At 36.9% G+C, this 19,670-nt stretch overlaps 1 protein-coding gene across 1 annotated transcript in view; it reads left to right on the top strand.

Annotated features, from left to right (window-relative positions):
• antxr1b (ANTXR cell adhesion molecule 1b) overlaps positions 1-19,670 on the top strand; it is a 50,647-nt gene that overhangs the window by 18,415 nt on the left and 12,562 nt on the right. The window contains exons 7-12 of the mRNA XM_057819697.1: positions 2,942-3,010; positions 3,071-3,151; positions 5,417-5,477; positions 5,679-5,777; positions 17,400-17,469; positions 17,605-17,683. Coding sequence (XP_057675680.1) covers positions 2,942-3,010; positions 3,071-3,151; positions 5,417-5,477; positions 5,679-5,777; positions 17,400-17,469; positions 17,605-17,683 — 459 coding nt within the window. The remainder of the gene's footprint in view (positions 1-2,941; positions 3,011-3,070; positions 3,152-5,416; positions 5,478-5,678; positions 5,778-17,399; positions 17,470-17,604; positions 17,684-19,670) is intronic.

A 19,670-nucleotide genomic window follows, 5' to 3' on the forward strand; every position in this document is an offset into this window, starting at 1 on the left:
TACATAACCACATTAAGCCAAAGAAATACAAATAATAATAATAATAATAATAATAATAGAATTCCGGCAAGAGAGAAAAAAAGACAGAAATGAAGCATTATTCGTCCAAACAGCATGAGTGCCCTCTTGTGGAGAAAAGTAGATCCTAGTTTGAATAGTGAATAGTTCCTTGTAGGATATTAGGTAACACGCTATTTGACAGTGGCATCATAATTATGAAATTACACTATCATGTGCATTGATGAATGCTTATGACGGTTGTCATTTAGTGTCATTCGGCAAATTATCCATTCAAAAGTGAGATAATTCGCCGGATGACACAAAATGACATCTGTCGTAAGCATTCATTAATGCTCATAGCGGTGTCATGTCATAGTTATGATGGTCTTATGACAGTCTTATGACATCACTGTCAAATAAAGTGTTACCAAATATCATAACTAGTAATTAACGAATCAACTAGAACAGTGACTGAAGAAATAATTAGCATGAAACATGAATTTTGATTGTAACTTGCATCTGTAGTGCTGCAATGCATGCTAGAAGGCATGGTGGACTATAAGTGTTGACAGCAGGTGGCAGCAGACACTACACTATGATAGGCATTAATGAATGCTTATGACGGTTGTCATTTAGTGTCATTCCGCAAATTATGTCACTAACTCCATTTATGTCCAGCTCTGATCTTTTACATCCATTTAAAAGTGAGATAATTTGCCGGATGACATAAAATGACACCTGTCGTAAGCGTTCATTAATGCTCATGGCGGTGTCATGTCACAGTTATGATGGTCTTATGACAGTCCTATGACGCCACTGTCAAATAAAGTGCTACCAAATACCATAACTAGCAATTAATGAATCAAGTAGAACAGTGACTGAAGAAATAATTAGCATGAAACAAGAATTTTGATTGTAACTTGCATCTGTAGTTCTGCAATGAATGCTAGGAGGCATGGTGGACTATAACAGTGTTGACAGCAGCTGGCAGCAGACACTACACTATGATGGACATTAATGAATGCTTATGACGGTTGTCATTTAGTGTCATTCCGCAAATTATGTCACTAACTCCATTTATGTCCATCTCTGATCTTCTACATCCATTCAAAAGTGAGATAATTTCCTGGGCGATACAAAATAACATCTGTCATAAGCGTTCATTAATGCTCATGGCGGTGTCATGTCATAGTTATGATGGTCTTATGACTGTCAGTCTTATGACGTCACTGTCAAATAAAGTGTTACCAAATATCATAACTAGTAATTAATGAATCAACTAGAACAGTGACTGAAGAAATAATTAACATGAAACATAAATTTTAGGGCTGTTAAACGATTAAAATTTTTAATCGAGTTAATCAAAGCTTAAAATTAATTAGTCGTAATTAATCGCAATTCAAAGCATCTCTAAAATATGCCATATTTTTCTGTAAATTATTGTTGGAATGGAACGATAAGACGGATATACACATTCAACATACTGTACATAAGTACTGTATTTGTTTATAATAACAATAAATCCACATTATGGCATTAACATTATTAACATTCTTTCTGTGAAAGGGATCCACAGATAGATAGATTTGTAATTCTTAAATGATAAATGTGAAATGTGAGTCCAAGTTATAGTAATTTTGATAGTTTGTATATTGTGACTAAATATTGCCATCTAGTGTATTTGTTGAGCTAAACGAAATGTTTGAATAGAGTTTGACCAAAGTCTGAGTATTATTTTGCATAGCTATTTTGATTGGGAATGTCAGTTCTCTTTGCTTTGAGCGCTTTTCTTTTTGCGAGCATTATTTTTTTTTTTTTTGAAAGATATGATCATTATTTTTGTTGTGCTTTCAGTAAATGATACTGTAGCGACTTAACTGTTCTGCCCAAATGCATGATGGGAAGTTGGGCAACCATGACTGTCAGTGGTGGGTGCAAATGGTATATCTTCTCTGCGTTGTGTTCAATACAGGGTGTTAAGAAAAAGATTATCTCCTGTCGTTCTTCCCCACGTCACTCGCCACAACAGATATAATTGTTGTGGAAGAGATGCCAAAGCTTATGCTAATGAATAGTGTGGCCCCAATGAATTCCTATGTCCACTCCACTCGCTTGTCTCTGCCGCTTAGCCCTCAATATACATAAAATGGCGCCATTGTAGTCTGTTTGCGGCAATGCGTGAGTTGGTCGTTCCGCGCATGGGCTAAATGTGTTAAATATTTTAACGAGATTCATTTAAAAAATTAATTACCGCCCGTTAACGCGATAAATTTGACAGCCCTAACAAATTTGTATTGTAACTTGCATCTTTAGCATGTTGGACTATAACTGTTGACAGCAGGTGGCAGCAGAGGGAGCAGTGATGGCCAAATGAAGCTTCTTGAAGCAATGAAGCTTTGCAGCTAATTGGTTCAAAGCTTCATGGGGTTTATTTGGTCTTATGACCGTCTGATGATGCCGCTTTTCAAATGAAGTGTTACCGCGTAATATCTTTTGGTGTAAATATTCCATGATACAGTGAGGACAGCTATGGGTTATATTCCAGTGTGCCTTATCTACTGTACAATCATATGCCGTTTCCGTGTCAAATTTGGTGGGTGGTAGCTTATAGTCCAAAAATTACGGTAACTGCAATTCTTCAACACACTACTGTTATACTTTGTTATACACGATGAAAATCTCCCATACAGTCCTGAAACGCGCTCATAGGCACTATTAAAACACTATAATACAAGATAATAGTGTGTGTGAACATGTCACCTGTGTAAAAGTTAGAAACACGGATTCAGTGTGATCATTTTTGTGCGGTCACATCACACACAAAAGATTTACTCCATCACTGAAGAGGTGTGGTAACACAAAACAACACGACAGCTGCATTTTTCCCCCCATATGACCTTTGAAGTCCACCCTTTTTCGTTATTTATTTTCTTAAACTCAGGCTAGCAGAGCACGCCAGTTGGGTGCCACTGTTTACTGTGTGGGAGTGAAGGACTTCAATGAAACCCAGGTGAGCAAGTCAGAAAATGTGAAGCGTCATGCAAAGAAAATACTAACAATCGCTCCACAGCTGTCTACTATCGCTGACAGCCAAGACCACGTCTTCCCTGTGACCGACGGTTTTCACGCACTGCATGTGGTCATCGACTCGGTACAAGTCATGTCCTACTCTTTCTCATACAGTCAAAGATACAGTGGGGCAAATAAGTATTTAGTCAACCACCAATTGTGCAAGTTCTCCTACTTGAAAAGATTAGAGAGGCCTGTAATTGCCAACATGGGTAAACCACAACCATGAGAGACAGAATGTGGAGAAAAAAAACAGAAAATAACATTGTTTGATTTTTAAAGAATTTATTTCCAAATTACAGTGGAAAATAAGTATTTGGTCACCTACAAACAAGCAAGATTTCTGGCTGTCAAAGAGGTCTAACTTCTTCTAACGAGGTCTAACGAGGCTCCACTCGTTACCTGTATAAATGGCACCTGTTTTAACTCATTATCTGTATAAAAGACACCTGTCCACAACCTCAGTCAGTCACACTCCAAACTCCACTATGGCCAAGACCAAAGAGCTGTCGAAGGACACCGGGACAAAAGTATAGACCTGCACCAGGCTGGGAAGACTGAATCTGCAATAGGTAAAACGCTTGGTGTCAAGAAATCAACTGCGGGAGCAATTATTAGAAAATGGAAGACATACAAGACCACTGATAATGTCCCTCGATTTGGGAGTCCAAGCAAGATCTTACCCCGTGGCATCAAAATGATAACAAGAACGGTGAGCAAAAATCCCAGAACCACACGGGGGGACCTAGTGAATGACCTAAAGAGAGCTGGGACCACAGTAATAAAGGCTACTAGGGCTGCAGCTATCGATTATTTTAGTAGTCGATTAATCGATGGACTAGTTAGTTTGAATAATCGAGTAATCGGATAAGGAATATAAAAAAATAAAATACTAGAGCTGAGCCTCAAACGGTACAAAAAATTAATAAATAAGGATCTAAGTACAACAAAGAAAAATTGGCTAACTTACATAGCAAAAGTCCGCTAGCTTAAATGCTATAAAATGCTAACTTTTTTTTTCATTTTTTTTTTCAATGCTCTTAACAAGTATTTCAGGCAATATACCTATAAAGTAAATTACAAATGCATTAAAAAAAAACATTATTTCAAACAAAAACTTACGTTGGTCTTAACAGTGAGCAGCTGGATTCAGCCACGTGAAATGAGGCAGACTAGAGGTCAGAGAATCCACCCTGATTTATAAAATGAAATGCAAACACTTTCAAAATAAACCAATTTAATTATACAATACAATGCCACTTTAATTAAACGAATACTCGAAGCAACAAAATTTAATTCGAATATTTTTTTCTAATCGATTACTCGAGTTAATCGATTAATCGTTGCAGCACTAAAGGCTACTATCAATAACACAATGCGCCGCCAGGGACTCAAATCCAACACTGCCAGACATGTCCACCTGCTGAAGAAAGTCCACGTCCAGGCCCGTCTGCGGTTCGCTAGAGAGCATTTGGATGATCCAGAAGAGGACTGGGAGAATGTGTTATGGTCAGATGAAACCAAAATAGAACTTTTTGGTAGAAACACAAGTTCTCGTGTTTGGAGGAGAAAGAATACTCAGTTGCATCCAGAGAACACCATACCCACTGTGAAGCATAGTGGTGGAAACATCATGCTTTGGGGCTGGTTTTCTGCAAAGGGACCAGGACAACTGATCTGTGTTAAGGAAAGAATAAACGGGGCCATGTATCAAGAGATTTTGAGTGAAAATCTTCCATCAGCAAGGGCATTGAAGATGAGATGTGGCTGGGTCTTTCAGCATGACAATGATCCCAAACACACAGCCAGGGCAAGAAAGGAGTGGCTTCGTAAGAAGCATTTCAAGGTCCTGGAGTGGCCTAGCCAGTCTCCAGATCTCAACCCCATAGAAAATCTGTGGAGGGAGTTGAAAGTCCGTGTTGCCCAACGACAGCCCTAAAACATCACTGCTCTAGAGGAGATCTGCATGGAGTAATGGGCCAAAATACCAGCAACAGAGTGTGAAAAGCTTGTGAAGAGTTACAGAAAACGTTTGGCCTCAGTTATTGCCAACAAAGGGTACATAACAAAGTACTGAGATGAATTTTTGGTATTGACCAAATACCTATTTTCCACCATGATTTGCAAATAAATTCTTTAAAAATCAAACAATGTGATTTTCTGTTGTTTTTTTTTTTTCCACATTCTGTCTCTCATGGTTGAGGTTTACCCATGTTGACAATTACAGGCCTCTCTAACATTTTCAAGTTGGAGAACTTGCACAATTAGTGGTTGACTAAATACTTATTTTCCCCACTGTATGCCCGCTTAAATTCTTGATTGTATTCTTGAATTTATGTTATTACAGATCCTTAAAAGGTCTTGCATCGAGATTCTAGCCGTCGAACCCTCCAGCATCTGTTCAGGCGGTAACCCTCCAATTATTTTTACGATTTAACAACTCACTAACAATATTGTTCCCGTCGTCTGGATATCCACAAAGTCAAACCGCCTGCTTTACATGTGCAAAATTCCTGCCAACAGAATGACGTACGATGAAAACATCACCCTTTTGAACTGGGTCAATACCCTAGTACCTTTAAAAATAAATCACTCCGATGTTACTTCAGAATCTTTCCAGGTGGTTATAAGAGGAAATGGCTTCTTTCACGCCCGAGATGTTCAGAAAGTCCTCTGCAGCTTCCGCATCAACGACACCGTGACTGTTAGTAAGTACTCATTCTAACGCTCCAGCTGACGTACTGACGTCTGGGCTGTGTCTAATATATTGGTTACATTATAGTGCAGAGTTCGCGTAACATGTTTTAGTTTTGGTTTCCGTTGGAGGGCTATAATGTCTGGCATTTAGGAATGCCATGTTAAAAGTGTAGCTACGAGCCCCCTCAAAAATGACAATACAGTGGTATCTCTACGAACGTCTCTACATACGGAAGTTTCAAGTTACGACGTGCCTCAACAGGGAAAATGTTGCCTTTTGTTACAAACGAAATTCTAAGATACGAGAGGCAATACAGTATGTAATACAATATTTTCCGTGTAAATCGAAAATAACCCTTTAAGAACCTCTAAATACAAAATAACTGTCCAAAAACATGAAATATACGTCATATTAATACGATCAGGTAAAAAATAAGATACTGTGAGGTACATTGTGTTAAATACTTTATGAAAGATTTGTGTCAGAATTTGAGGGCTTGGTGCAGATTAGGGCATTTATGTGGAAAACACGTCTCTACTTACAGAATTTTCAGTTTACGAAACTACTCCGGAACCAACGGGTGGCCATGGCGCAGTTGGTAGCTGGAGTTGTCCCTGGACCGAAGGGTCAGTGGCAGAGGTTGCGCTAGACTTTTTCGTTGTCTGTCATTTTGACTGACAGGGTCATAAAAATCCGGTCATAATCTATTTTTACCCGTCACTTAAATTTTTAAAATGTTAATAATGACATATTCAATAGTATTTAGTTTTCATTCATCTTTAATTAATATTCTGTCCGAACAAGCTTAACAAAGAATCCACACCGCGCCATCACACATCAAGCAGCTGCGCGTTATTAGCGCCTAGCTTGCCTTGAACACGGCTTTTTAGGAAGGGTCGGACTTGACAAGTCATAAAAAAATAAATAAATAAATAAAAAATGGGTTTGAGGATAAGCCTGAGAATGATCGGTTGCCCCGACTCTCGGCCGTGTAAGCAATGTTGAAATATTGCTTATATGGAGCAGAGAGAAAACCGATCATTCTCAGGCTTATCCTCAAACCTATTTTTATTTTTTTATGACTGCTGTCAAGTCCGACCCTTCCTAAAAAGCCGTGTTCAATGCAAGCTAGGTGCTAATAACGCATAGCTGCATCGCTACCCTAGCTACCGTACCGTCTCTTGCTTTTTGATGACGTAATTGCTGCATTAAATCTGATTTGCGGGACTGGACATTACAGACCGCCGCGACAGTCTGGAAAAATGTGGCCCAGATCGGATTTAGACCACATACGAAAGTGACCCAGATCGGATTTGAAATGGTCCCGTTCTATACGACTTCTCACGTTCAGACCATCAAGTTAATGACTCACTCGAGTCGGAAAAACACGAAAACAGATTCATGCATTAAGACCTGTAGTATGAACGTAGCCTTAGTTCGGACGCTCAGTTGCCTTGACATTTTTCCGAGTAAGGCCAACGACGTCATGCATCAAGAGAGACAATAGCTAATTAATATGCTCACTCGCCACCCTGTGGTCTGGGGTGTGAATTGCAACCTGTCAAAATGACGGATGGACTTCAGTTTTAAAAGTTTTTAAAAACCGGTCAACGACGGAAAATATTTGGTTAACGCGACCCCTGGTCAGTGGTTCAATTCCCAGCTACAACTGCCCACTGTCGAAGTGCCCTTGTGCAAGGCACTGAACCCTAATTTGCCCCCAACGTGTTGACAGCGACTTGCATGGCAGCAGCACCATTGGTGTGTGAATGTGTGCGTGAAAGGGTAAATGCATGCTAATGTAAAGTGCTTTGGGCATGGTAACCATGTAGATAAATGCGCTATACAAGTACTGTCCATTTACCAATTAATTTCGTAAGTAGTAAGTCTTTCAATATTGTATATTTTGTAAATATTGTATTTTCATAACTTAAAGGGTATACGTGTATGGTTCATCTGAAAAGAGTGATGAAAGGTTCCGCCACATGTATTAAAGGTCAGGGTGCCAGGTCATGATCTGACTCATGGTCACGGATTAAGAACAGAAGTAATATTGAAAAAAATTTACATTTTTCATATGTTGCATACTGAAATGTAGTTTATACAGTATTATAGAAAACGTTCGGGAAGCGTAGCTAGGATTTTTTTCCCCCATTGCAATTTGGTGTCCCCTACTACTAGATAGCGCCCTAGGCAACTGTCGTGTTCGCCTATGCCGCCGGCGCACCTGACTATAAGCCGATAGCCACCAAATTTGGCACAAATACGGCATTTGTTCATAGATAAACCGCTCTGGATTATAAGCCACAGCTGTCCTCAATGTATTATGGGATATTTACGCCAAAAGTTGTTAACCGGTAACACTTTATTTGACAGCGGCATCACATGACTGTCATAAGACCAAATGAACCACTATGAAGCTTTGAATCAATTGGCTGCAAAGCTTCATTGCTTCAAGAAACTTCATTTGGCCATCACTGCTGACAGTCAACCTCTGCTGCCACCTGCTGTCAACACTGTTGTTGTCCAACATGCCTCCTAGCATGCATTCCAGCACTGCAGGTGTAAATTCAATCAAAAATCATGTTTTGTACTAATTATTTCTTCAGTTACTGTTAAAGTTGTTTCATTAATTGCTAGTTATGGCATTTTGTAACACATTATTTTGACGATGGCGCCATAAGACTGTCATTAGACCATCATAATTATGACATGACACTGTCTTGAGCATATATGAATGCTCATGACAGATGTCATTTAGTGTTAACTGGCAAATTATCTCACTTTTGAATGGATGTAAAAGATCCAACCAACCTGGACATAATGGAGTTAGTGACATAATTTGCCGGATGACACTTAATGACATAAGCATTCACTAAAGCTCATGATAGCATCATCTCATAATTATGACGGTCATATGACAGTGTTATGACGCCGCTGTCAAATAAAGTGTTACCTATTAACCCAAATAAATTAACAAATAAGCCGCACTGGACTATAACCCGCAGGATTCAAAATGAAGGAAAAAAGTAGCGGCTTATCGTCCGAAAATTACGGTAATGCTATAGAGCCATTGTTGACCTAAAAATTGTCAAAATCTTCTTTTTGAGCCTCACAGCAAACATTTTATTCATTTTCATTTTGTTGTTTTAAAATTTATATAAAGGTACCGTATTTTTTGGACTATAAGTCGCACCTGAGTATAAGTCGCACCAGCCAAAAAATGCACAATGAAAAGATAAAAAACATCCATAAGTTGCACCGGAGTATATAACAATATTTATATTATTATACTATACTGGTATATTTTTTACTTTTACAAAATTAGGAAATATTTTTGATTATATATTTTCTTTTATACTGCATTATTCTTTTTTAATTGTATGTATTTACATTTTGTTTTTTGTTTTTTTACATAAATAAGGAAAAAAGTCAATACTTTTTTAAAAAAAATATATTATTATTTTTACATTTGAAAACAAAAATGAAAAACCAGTCCATATTTTCATTTTGTTAACTCATTGGCTGCCATTGACACACTAGACGTCCAATGCATTCTGACTGGGAGGGGGGCAAATTGCAGTCAAAATTGATTGGACATCTAGCACCGTCAATGACACTCAAAGATGAGCATTCACAGCCCATCCACTAGTTCAAATGAATTGGATGTCTAACATTGTCAATGGCTACCAATGAGTTCCTATTTAAATATGCAAATTATGCTAATTTAATTTTGCAGGGCCACACAAAGTCAAGCCCCCGGGCCTCGAGTTTGACACCTGTGTTATAGGGCCTCAGGGCAGCAGGTTTAAAATATACATAAAACTGCCAAATGGTTTGGCTCATAGTTGCTAAAAGTCCATGTGGAAAAAAAAAAACTTGTGAATTAAGACGCCTTCTTATATAAATCCCCGCAATGCCGAGCCAAACCAAGCCAAAGTTCCCAGCATAGTTGTCGTCGGGTAAAGTGGTATGAAAAAAAAAAAAGTGCTAGATAGATTTCCCAGGAGTTTGGCGAGACACTTTCAAGTCTCAAGCGGCCTATTTATTACGCAGATGTTCGATTCCACTTTATAGGGCAAATTAAATCATTGCTAACTCCGTTTAATGGGAACGTGGCGTGCTCCTGTTGTGTTTGTAATCAAAGGGCACGAGAGGGAAGATTCAGTAGAGCATATTATGTAATATTTGAACAAAAGAATGTGTCAGTAATAGAGTAAATTAAACCAAGACTGCTCTGTTTGAGCAGTGTTTGATACATATGTTAAATGGAAGTGCCTTACTGGCACTTTGCACTTGACGCAAAAGAAAATGTTTTTTATTCAACAATAAATATAGTGGTACAATATAGGCACTCGTTCCATAACTTCGGTTTAAGTTGTTGTCTTATTTTTTACAGAATGTTAATTTGGAAAACCTTGAAGTTGTTACATTTATCATTAGAAAAGCATCCAGTGGGGCAGTCCACCACCGCGTATACAGTGGTATGAAAAAGTATCTGAACCTTTTGGAATTTCTCACATTTCTGCATAAAATCACCATCAAATGTGATCTGATCTTTGTCAGAATCATACAGATGAAAAACACAGTGTCTGCTTTAACTAAGACGACCCAAACATTTATATGCTTTCATATTTTAATGAGATAGCATGCACACAAAGACAGAAGGGGGCAAATAAGTGAGTGAACCCTCTGCCTAAGGAGACTTAAAGAGCAATTGAAAGCAAATATTACCAAACGATTTAAGTCTGGTGTGTCCATCAATCACTGATGAATGGTTTAAAGCTGCCCTGCCCACTGTAAAACCCACACCTGGTAAGAATTGTCTTGATGAGAAGCATTGTTTGATGTGCATCATGGCTTGGTTAAAAGAGTTGTCTGAAGACTAACAATCAAGGATTATTGATTTCTATAAAGCTGGGAAAGGATATAAAACCATCTCTAAAAGTCAATCAACAGTCAGAGAAGTTGTCTATAAATGGACAGAGTTTGGCACTGTTGCTTCTCTCCCAAGGAGTGGCCGTCCACCAAAGATGACGAAAAGAGTTCAGCACAGAATACTTAGAGAGGTAAAAAAGAACCCACGAGTGTTTGCTAAAGACTTACAGAAATCACTGGTACAGTTTAGTATCTTTGTGCACACATAAACTATATGTAAATCTATGGCCAAGAATTGTGTTCATGGGAGGACTCCACAGAGGAAGCCACTGCTGTTTAAAAAAAAAAATGTTGCTCATTTAATGTCCGAAAAAAGGGACTTGGACACTCCACAGAAGTTTCGGCAAAATATTTTGTGGACTGATGAAACCAAAGTTGAATTGTTTGGGAGTAACACACAACTTCATGTGTGGAGGAAAAATGGAACAGCTCACCAACATCAACACCTCATTCCCACCGTGAAGCATGGTGGAGGGAGCATTATTATTCGGGGCTGTTTTGCTGCCTCAGGGCCTGGACAACTTGCAATCATTAATGGAACAATGAATTCAAAAGTTTATTAGGATGTTTTGAAGGAAAACCTGAGGCCGTCTGTTAGACAGTTAAAGCTAAAAAGAGGATGGATGCCGCAACAAGACAATGATCCAAAACACAGAAGTAAATCAACTTCAGAATGATTTCAGAATAACATAAGACACGTTCTGGAGTGGCCAAGTCAAACTCCAGACTTGAACTCCATTGAGATGCTGTGGCATGACTTAAAGACAGCGATTCATGCCAGACATCCCAGGAATCTGACTGAACTACAACAGTTTTGTAGAGAAGAATGGGCCAAGATTAGTCATGATCGACGTGCCGGACTGATCTGCAGATACAGGAAGCGTAGGTTGAAGTTATTGCTGCCAAAAAAGGGGGGCGGGGGGGGGGGGGGGGGGGGGGTGTCACAAAACATTAAATGTGATGGTTCGCTTACTTATTTTTCCCCCTTCTGTCATGTTTTGCATGCTATCCTCATTAAAATATAAAAACCTATAAATGTTTGGGTGGTTTTAGTTAAAACAGAACCTGTTTTTTCATCTGTGTGATTTTGATAAATATCTGATCACATTTGATGGTGATTTTATGCAGAAGTGTGAGAAATTCCAAAAGGTTCAGATAGTTTTTCATACCACTGTATATTCCATAAAACACTGCATGTTTATATATATATATATTTTTTTTTTTACATTTTTTAAACATTGTTGTATTTCATTTTATTTTATTTTTTACATTATTTTCATATAATTAAAAATAAATGTATACATTAATATGATGTTAATAAAATTTGAAGTAACACTCTAAAGTACTTTTTGTTTTTTGGTAAAAAAAAATTGGTTACAATTGCTCTTTAAGTCTCCTTTGGCAGAGGGTTCACTATTTATTTATATATTTTCACCCCTTCTGTCATTGTTTGCATACTATCTTCATTCAAATATGAAAACCTATAAATGTTTGGGTGGTTTTAGTTAAAGCAGACACTGTTTTTTCATCTGTGTGATTTTGACAAAGATCAGCTCACATTTGATGGGGGATTTTATGCAGAAATGTGAGAAATTCCAAAAGGTTGAGATACTTTTTCATACCACTGTATATTCCATAAAACACTGCATTTATATATATATATATATATATATATATATATATATATTTTTTTTTTTTTTTTTTTTTTTTTTTTTAATTTTTTTTTTTTTTTACATTTTTTAATCATTGTTGGGGGTTTTTTTGTTTTGTTTTTTTACATTATTTTCATATAATTAAAAATGAATGTATACATTAATATGATAATAAATTTTGAAGTAACACTCTAAAGTACTTTTTGTTTTTTGGTTAAAAAAATTGGTTACAATTGCTCTTTAAGTCTCCTTTGGCAGAGGGTTCACTATTTATTTATTTATTTATCCCCCCACCCCCCCTCCTGTCATTGTTTGCATACTAACCTCATTAAAATATGAAAACCGATAAATGTTTGGATGCTTTTAGTTAAAGCACACACTGTTTTTTCATCTGTGTGATTTTGACAAAGATCAGATCACATTTGATGGAGATTTTATGCAGAAATGTGAGAGATTCCAAAAGGTTCAGATACTTTTTTATACCACTGTATCCAATTTTTGGAGCTGGTAAATATCGGGATATCGGTTAAAAAGTCATTATCGGACAACTCTAACTAGAATACTGTCTCCGTTATCTCAATGTCTGCCATTGATGACGCTCAACACCATTTATAACTTTCCAGTTTTCGGGGCATTTCCAGGTCACTTTCTGTTCATTGTAGGGCATTTACAGGTCACTTACTGTTGAGTTTGAGTCACTGCCTATTCATTTGAAGATATTCCCAGGTTGCTTCCGGTTCTGTAACCCAACGTCAACAGGAAGTGACCTATAGTGCCTAAAAATCAACATGAAGTGACCCAGAAATGCCCCATTATCAACAAGAAGTGACTGAAAATCAACAGCAAATGACCTGAAATGCCCCCAAATTTAATTTCTTGTCATTGACCACTATAGACGTCCAATCCGTTTGAAGTGGGAGGGATGGCAGCGAATGAACGAACTTTCATTCGCTGCCACCCTCCCACTTCAAATGAATTGGACGTCTACTATTGATAAACTCAGTTCAATTCTCAGAAGATGAATGAAAAGAGCTTCTCTTTCTGTTGTATTGTAGAATTGCAGAGTGAGCCTTATATCGCAAATCATATCGTGAGGTACCCACAGGTCCCACACCTACTCTTGACTCTGATTCTTTGGCTCACAATGATTCCAATCCCTGCCCCCCCCACCCCCACTCTAAAAAAAGACCACATCAGCACCCGCTCCCTCTGAGTTAGGATCAGCTGGTATAACGCTCAAGACTTCTCAGATATCCAAGGAGGGACCCCGGGTCCCGTCATGGAGGCGCGGCGGCTTTGTGCACACATTAGACACTCGCCTTCTTGGCCAGTGTAAATAAACCGCGGCCCTGCTCGTTGGCCTCTTGTCTCACTTGCAAGTGAGGAAGTGCTGGAATTTATTTTCCCGCAAATTGCTGAAGCTTGAAATGTGTGATGGCTTCATGTCTTGAGAAGCTATCTCTTATAAACTTATGTAAAGTTGGTATAATCTTTGCACTTTGGGGGCTTGGAAGTCAAATTAACCATTTCATGCAAGATTTGTGATTGTTTTTGGGGGGTGAGACTGCCGTAGACGGCGCAAGATGTCCAAACCATTTTGACTTTGAGATGCGAATGAATGTCAATGGCACTTCAGATGAGCATTCACAGCCAGTCTTCCCACTTTAATGAATTGGACGCCAATGAGTTAAATAGTAGGAAACTTTTGTTTTTTAAAAAGTACTTTTGAGTTTTACTTAGGGCCATTTTTTTCCACATTTGAATTTTATCAACATCATATTAATGAATATACTTATTTATAATTATATGAAAATAATGTGAAAAAAATACAGTGATTAAATAAGTGTAATAAAATACACACAGTATTTTATGGTATATAAGCCGTACGTTTTGATAGTCTATACACAGGTGCGACTTATACTGTACATGTTTTTTTTTTTTTTTTCCCATTCCGGCAACTGCGAGATTGTTATGTTATATATATTATTATATGTATGTATGTTATTATATATACATATATATATATGTATGTTTATATATATATATGTGTGTATGTATATATATATATATATATATATATATATATATATATATATATATATATATATTGTATATGTTATTAATCTAAAAAAAAAAAAAAAAAAATTAATATGGCATATTACCAGATGCCTATTTAAAGCCTGTTGCCCTCCATTTAACCATTATTACTTTAACATATAATCTTGGTTCTTTAGTTTGCCACCTCCCTCGCAAAAAAAAAAAAAAAAAAAAAGCAATTTATACTTCTGTGCGACTTACTAGTATATGTTTGTTTCCGTCTTCTTTGTACTTTCTTTGGCTTGAGAGACTTATACTCTGAAAAAATACGGTGTAACTACTCTGAGACCCCCAATTTGGCTAAATTTAAAAATTGTCCAATATGCATGTGTGATACATCATTGGAAGCTTAATATCTCTATTTTCTGGGGGGAGAAACAATTTGAACAGGAGGGCATTTTTTGACACCTTAAAAGTATGTCAAATCAGGTGAGGGAAAATAAACATTTTTGAGACCATTGAAATTTTCTTTTTCATTTAAAAAAAAGGTTTTGTACACCCAACCTGGTTGTCAGGAATGCGGGCAGGCAGGTGGTGTGTGGACTCAAGTGCAGGGAAAGGGAAGCGAGGCAAAAAGGTGGTGCAAAAGTAATTTAATTAAAGCCGACGGAAAAACAAAGTACAAGCCAAAACTGAGATGATCCCCAAAAAACACAGTAGCAAACAAAACTCAGGTTACTAACAAAAGGCTGGGTATCAGAAACTTACTGAGGCAGAGGAACACGAGGGCTGTGACGTAGGAACGGGCGAGAATTGACGCTGGCATGAACACTGACATTGACAATGCCGCAACAAGGAGTGAACAGAAACTTTGAGTTTATATACACACGGAGACAAGGGGTAATAAGACAACGAGAAACAGATGGGTGACACAGGAGGATGCAGGTTGGAGGATATACAAGGAGCAGGCACAACAGGTGAAATCAATGGGCAATCACAGGGACACACTAGGAGGGAACCTACACAAAACCTAACACTGGTACATAATAAATAAGGAACACTTCAAGATGATCCACCTTTGTCTACTCAAGTCTTTGATAATCAATATACCTGTACATGCACTAGGGCATGTGGGTGGATGTACAATAATAAAGGAAATTGGTGTGTGAGTAGATGTAGAGTCAATTTAGCTCAGTGTTTTATTTTGTAAATAACCATGGCTAAACGGGAAGTTAGCTGTATAGTTAATGATAAGTTTACCGCATACATTTTTTGATTTGGCTTGATTTTAATCTGTGCAAAGAAAAAACATTTCCAGGGGAATTTTAAGGGCTAAATTCCAATACAATAATATTTAAATTTTTGCAGTGGGCTTTAAAAAAAAAAAAAAAAAAAAATCACTATTATTAAAGAATGTGAATGCGAGATACTCCGAATAAAAAGCGCCACATGCATAAATGTGAGTACATAACACTATTTATTTATTGTATTTAGCCTTGAAGCAGAGGACCTTGGCTTTATAATTAAGGCATCTAATATATCTAATACATCAATATCATCCCATAATAAGCAATCCAAACGGCAGCAAGGGTCGAAAAGATAATGGACAACACGCTAGTCAGTTAGCCTGCTGTGTCTATAATTCTCGCGCTAGCGTTCGACTGCAATGGATGTCTTTTTGTAGCTTTCCAGTAACTCGAGGTGCGAGCATGAGCGAGCATCATTAAAGACACGATGATTTTAGAAACAAGATTATCGCGTACTTACCTTGTTTAGATCCAAAGAAAGACCCAGCCACATCTCATCTTCAATGCCCTTGCTGATGGAAGGAGATTTTCACTCAGAATTTCTTGATACATGGCCCCATTCATTCTTTCCTTAACACAGATCAGTCGTCCTGGTCCCTTTGCAGAAAAACAGCCCCAAAGCATGATGTTTCCACCCCCATGCTTCACAGTGGGTATGGTGTTCTTCGGATGCAATTCAGTATTCCTTTTTCTCCAAACACGAGAACCTGTGTTTCTACCAAAAAGTTCTATTTTGGTTTCATCTGACCATAACACATTCTACCAGTCCTCTTCTTGATCATCCAAATGCTCTCTAGCGAACCGCAGACGGGCCTGGACGTGTACTTTCTTCAGCAGCGGGACACGTCTGGCAGTGCAGGATTTGAGTCCATGGCGGCGCATTGTGTTACTGATAGTAGCCTTTGTTACTGTGGTCCCAGCTCTCCGTAGGTCATTCACTAGGTCCCCCCGTGTGGTTCTGGGATTTTTGCTCACCGTTCTTGTTATCATTTTGACGCCACGGGGCGAGATCTTGCATGGAGTCCCAGATCGAGGGAGATTATCAGTGTTTTTGTATGTCTTCCATTTTCTAATAATTGCTCCCACAGTTGATTTTTTTTACACCAAGCGTTTTACCTATGGCAGATTCAGTCTTCCCAGCCTGGTGCAGGTCTACAATTTTGTCTCTGGTGTCCTCCGACAGCTCTTTGGTCTTGGCCATAGTGGAGTTTGGAGTGTGACTGACTGAGCTTGTGGACAGGTGTCTTTTATACCGATAATGAGTTAAAACAGGTGCCATTAATACAGGTAACGAGTGGACCTCGTTAGAAGAAGTTAGACCTCTTTGACAGGCAGAAATCTTGTTTGTTTTTAGGTGACCAAATACTTATTTTCCATTCTAATTTGGAAATCTTTAAAAAATCAAACAATGTGATTTTCTTTTTTTTTTTTTTCCACTTTCTGTCTCTCATGTTTGAGGTTAACCCATGTTGACAATTACAGGCCTCTCTAATCGTTTCAAGTAGGGTTAGAGTTAGGGTTTACTTATACTTATTTGCCCAATTGTATATATTTTGTTATTATTATTTTGCTATTAACATGATCAGAAAGTACTATTATTATTACTGTCTCCTCTTGTTGTATTTAGTTTATAACCGCTCGTAATAAAAATCCATCGATCAAAAATCATTTACACGCAACATATTTTTCATTGCACAGTGAAAAGACCTTTGGTGGTGAGAGACACCTACCTGTTGTGCCCGGCTCCTGTTTTGGAAAAAGAAGGAACGTAAGTCAAAAGCACTACAGTTCATCCAAGATAAAGTCACCACGAGTAAGCAGTTACAGGAGCGCTCGTTATAGCGCCAAATATTTTGGAAAATGTCATTAATCTTATTCACATCACGCACGCTCTTCTCTGCAGGGCTGCCACGCTTCACGTCAGCATGAACAACGGGCTGAGTTTCATATCCAGCTCCGTCACAATTAAAGCTGTCACTTGTGTGAGTATAATGTTTAAGTCTATCAATGGCAGTTAATTACTGTCTAATGTACATTTTGTTCTTTAACACTTGCAACATGCATTCTATGTACTGTCACATGTGCTGTTAAATTTTGTTTTGCTTCTGCTGATCATAAAATCTCGCATATGAAAAACATCTGTCACATATACTGTATACCTTCTTCTTCTTCTGTGACCGCATTCCAAGCAACTTTGACCTAGAAAAACAAAAGAAAGTATTATTTTAGTGTTCATTTTAGAGCACGCACACCTTAAAAATGTGCCTTTCAGCACATCAAACGTACAGGAAATTTGCAAAGTTGAGCTGTCACCGTGAGTGCCAAATTCAATGAAGAAATATTTTTATGATCGATTGCAGGAACCCGGTCTAATTCTCTGTGTACGTTTCTGCTATCAATTATACATGTGACTTTGTGAAAACACTTCTGCTCTTAGTTGACAACATCAGCATTCTTCAGTTTCGCTCGGGGGGGGGGGGTTAGGCCTGCATCCAGAACATCCTTTTGACGACTATCCTCCGTGGACATAAAAAGATGGAAGCTTTGTTTTGAGAAACAACGAGGCCAAGTTATTGCAGAAGGGAAAAAAATGGAGCGAAAAAGGTTTTTTTTCCCCCACATAGCTCCTCTGGTTTTCAATGTTTTATCTTACCCAATACCCGAAATAAACACAAAATGGAGTTTCTAACCCCTTATGCCTGATGAGCTTGTAACTAGTAGAAGTCCAATCCGTTTGAATGGTAAATGGTGAATGGTGTTATACTTATATAGCGCATTTCCACCTTTCAAGGCGCTCAAAGTGGAGGAGGACCAGCCCTCTCACTTCAAATGGAGTGGACGTCAATGGCAGCCAAAGAATTAACAAACGCACATAAAGCATTGCAGGAATATCAAAGTACAAAAAATAGTGTTGATAAAGACATACTATAGAAAATTCAATTGAAGAATACAGATATGAATTAGAAAATTCTAAAAGTAAAAACAAAAAAAACAACAAAAAAAGGTAAAGTAAAAATAGAAAATTAAGTAATTTATATATTTTTAAAAAACGTAAAAACGTAAATAAAAAAGTATTTTATTAAAAAATATATTTCCTATATTTTTCCTTCTGTCATTTTATTTCTTCATCCTTTTTTTGATTTTGATGTTTTTCGTTTATTTTTTTATTTTAATTTTTTATTGTAAATTAATATTTTTCAAACAATATATTTTCTTCTAAATCTTTAAATATTTTGGGTATGTATTTATTTTTGGGCATATATAATTTAAAAAGATATATATTTTTTTTTCTTTCTTCTAATTCTTTAAATTTTGGGGGGGATTATCTTTTTAAATTTAATTATTTACATATGCCCCAAAAAATTTTATTTATTAATATTATTTTTATATATATCTTTTTAAATTTAAAGGTATACTGGCCCAAAATATTTAAAGATTTCGGGGAAAATACCATATATTGTTTGAAAAATAATATTTTAAAATAAGAAATCTGAAAAAAATACATCATTATCAAAAAATGATTAATGTATTTTTTAATTCTTTCATTTTTTGGGGTTATGTTTTTAATGTAATTATTTATATATGCCCCCCAAAAATGAAAGAATCAGAGGAAAATATATATTATTTAAAATATTTGAAAATTCTAAAATAAAAAAATTACTAAAAATCAAAAAGATGACAAAATGAAAGAAAGTAGAGGAAATTAATTAAAAATACATTTATTTAAAACAAACATTTTTTAAAAAGATATACTCAATTATTTTTTCACTTCAAAATAAATATATATATTTTAATCAAATTTGATCTTTTTTTTTAGTTTTATTTAATTTGAGGATTTTTGTAATTGATACCTGGATTTTTCAATTGAATTTTCTATAGTATGTTTTTATTAATACTATTTTTATGTGCATGTACTGTATATATGTATATTTTATCATTATTATTATTATGCTGTATACAGCATTTGTT

Source organism: Corythoichthys intestinalis, chromosome 17, assembly GCF_030265065.1.
Source record: "Corythoichthys intestinalis isolate RoL2023-P3 chromosome 17, ASM3026506v1, whole genome shotgun sequence".
NCBI classification, from domain to species: Eukaryota; Metazoa; Chordata; class Actinopteri; order Syngnathiformes; family Syngnathidae; genus Corythoichthys; species Corythoichthys intestinalis.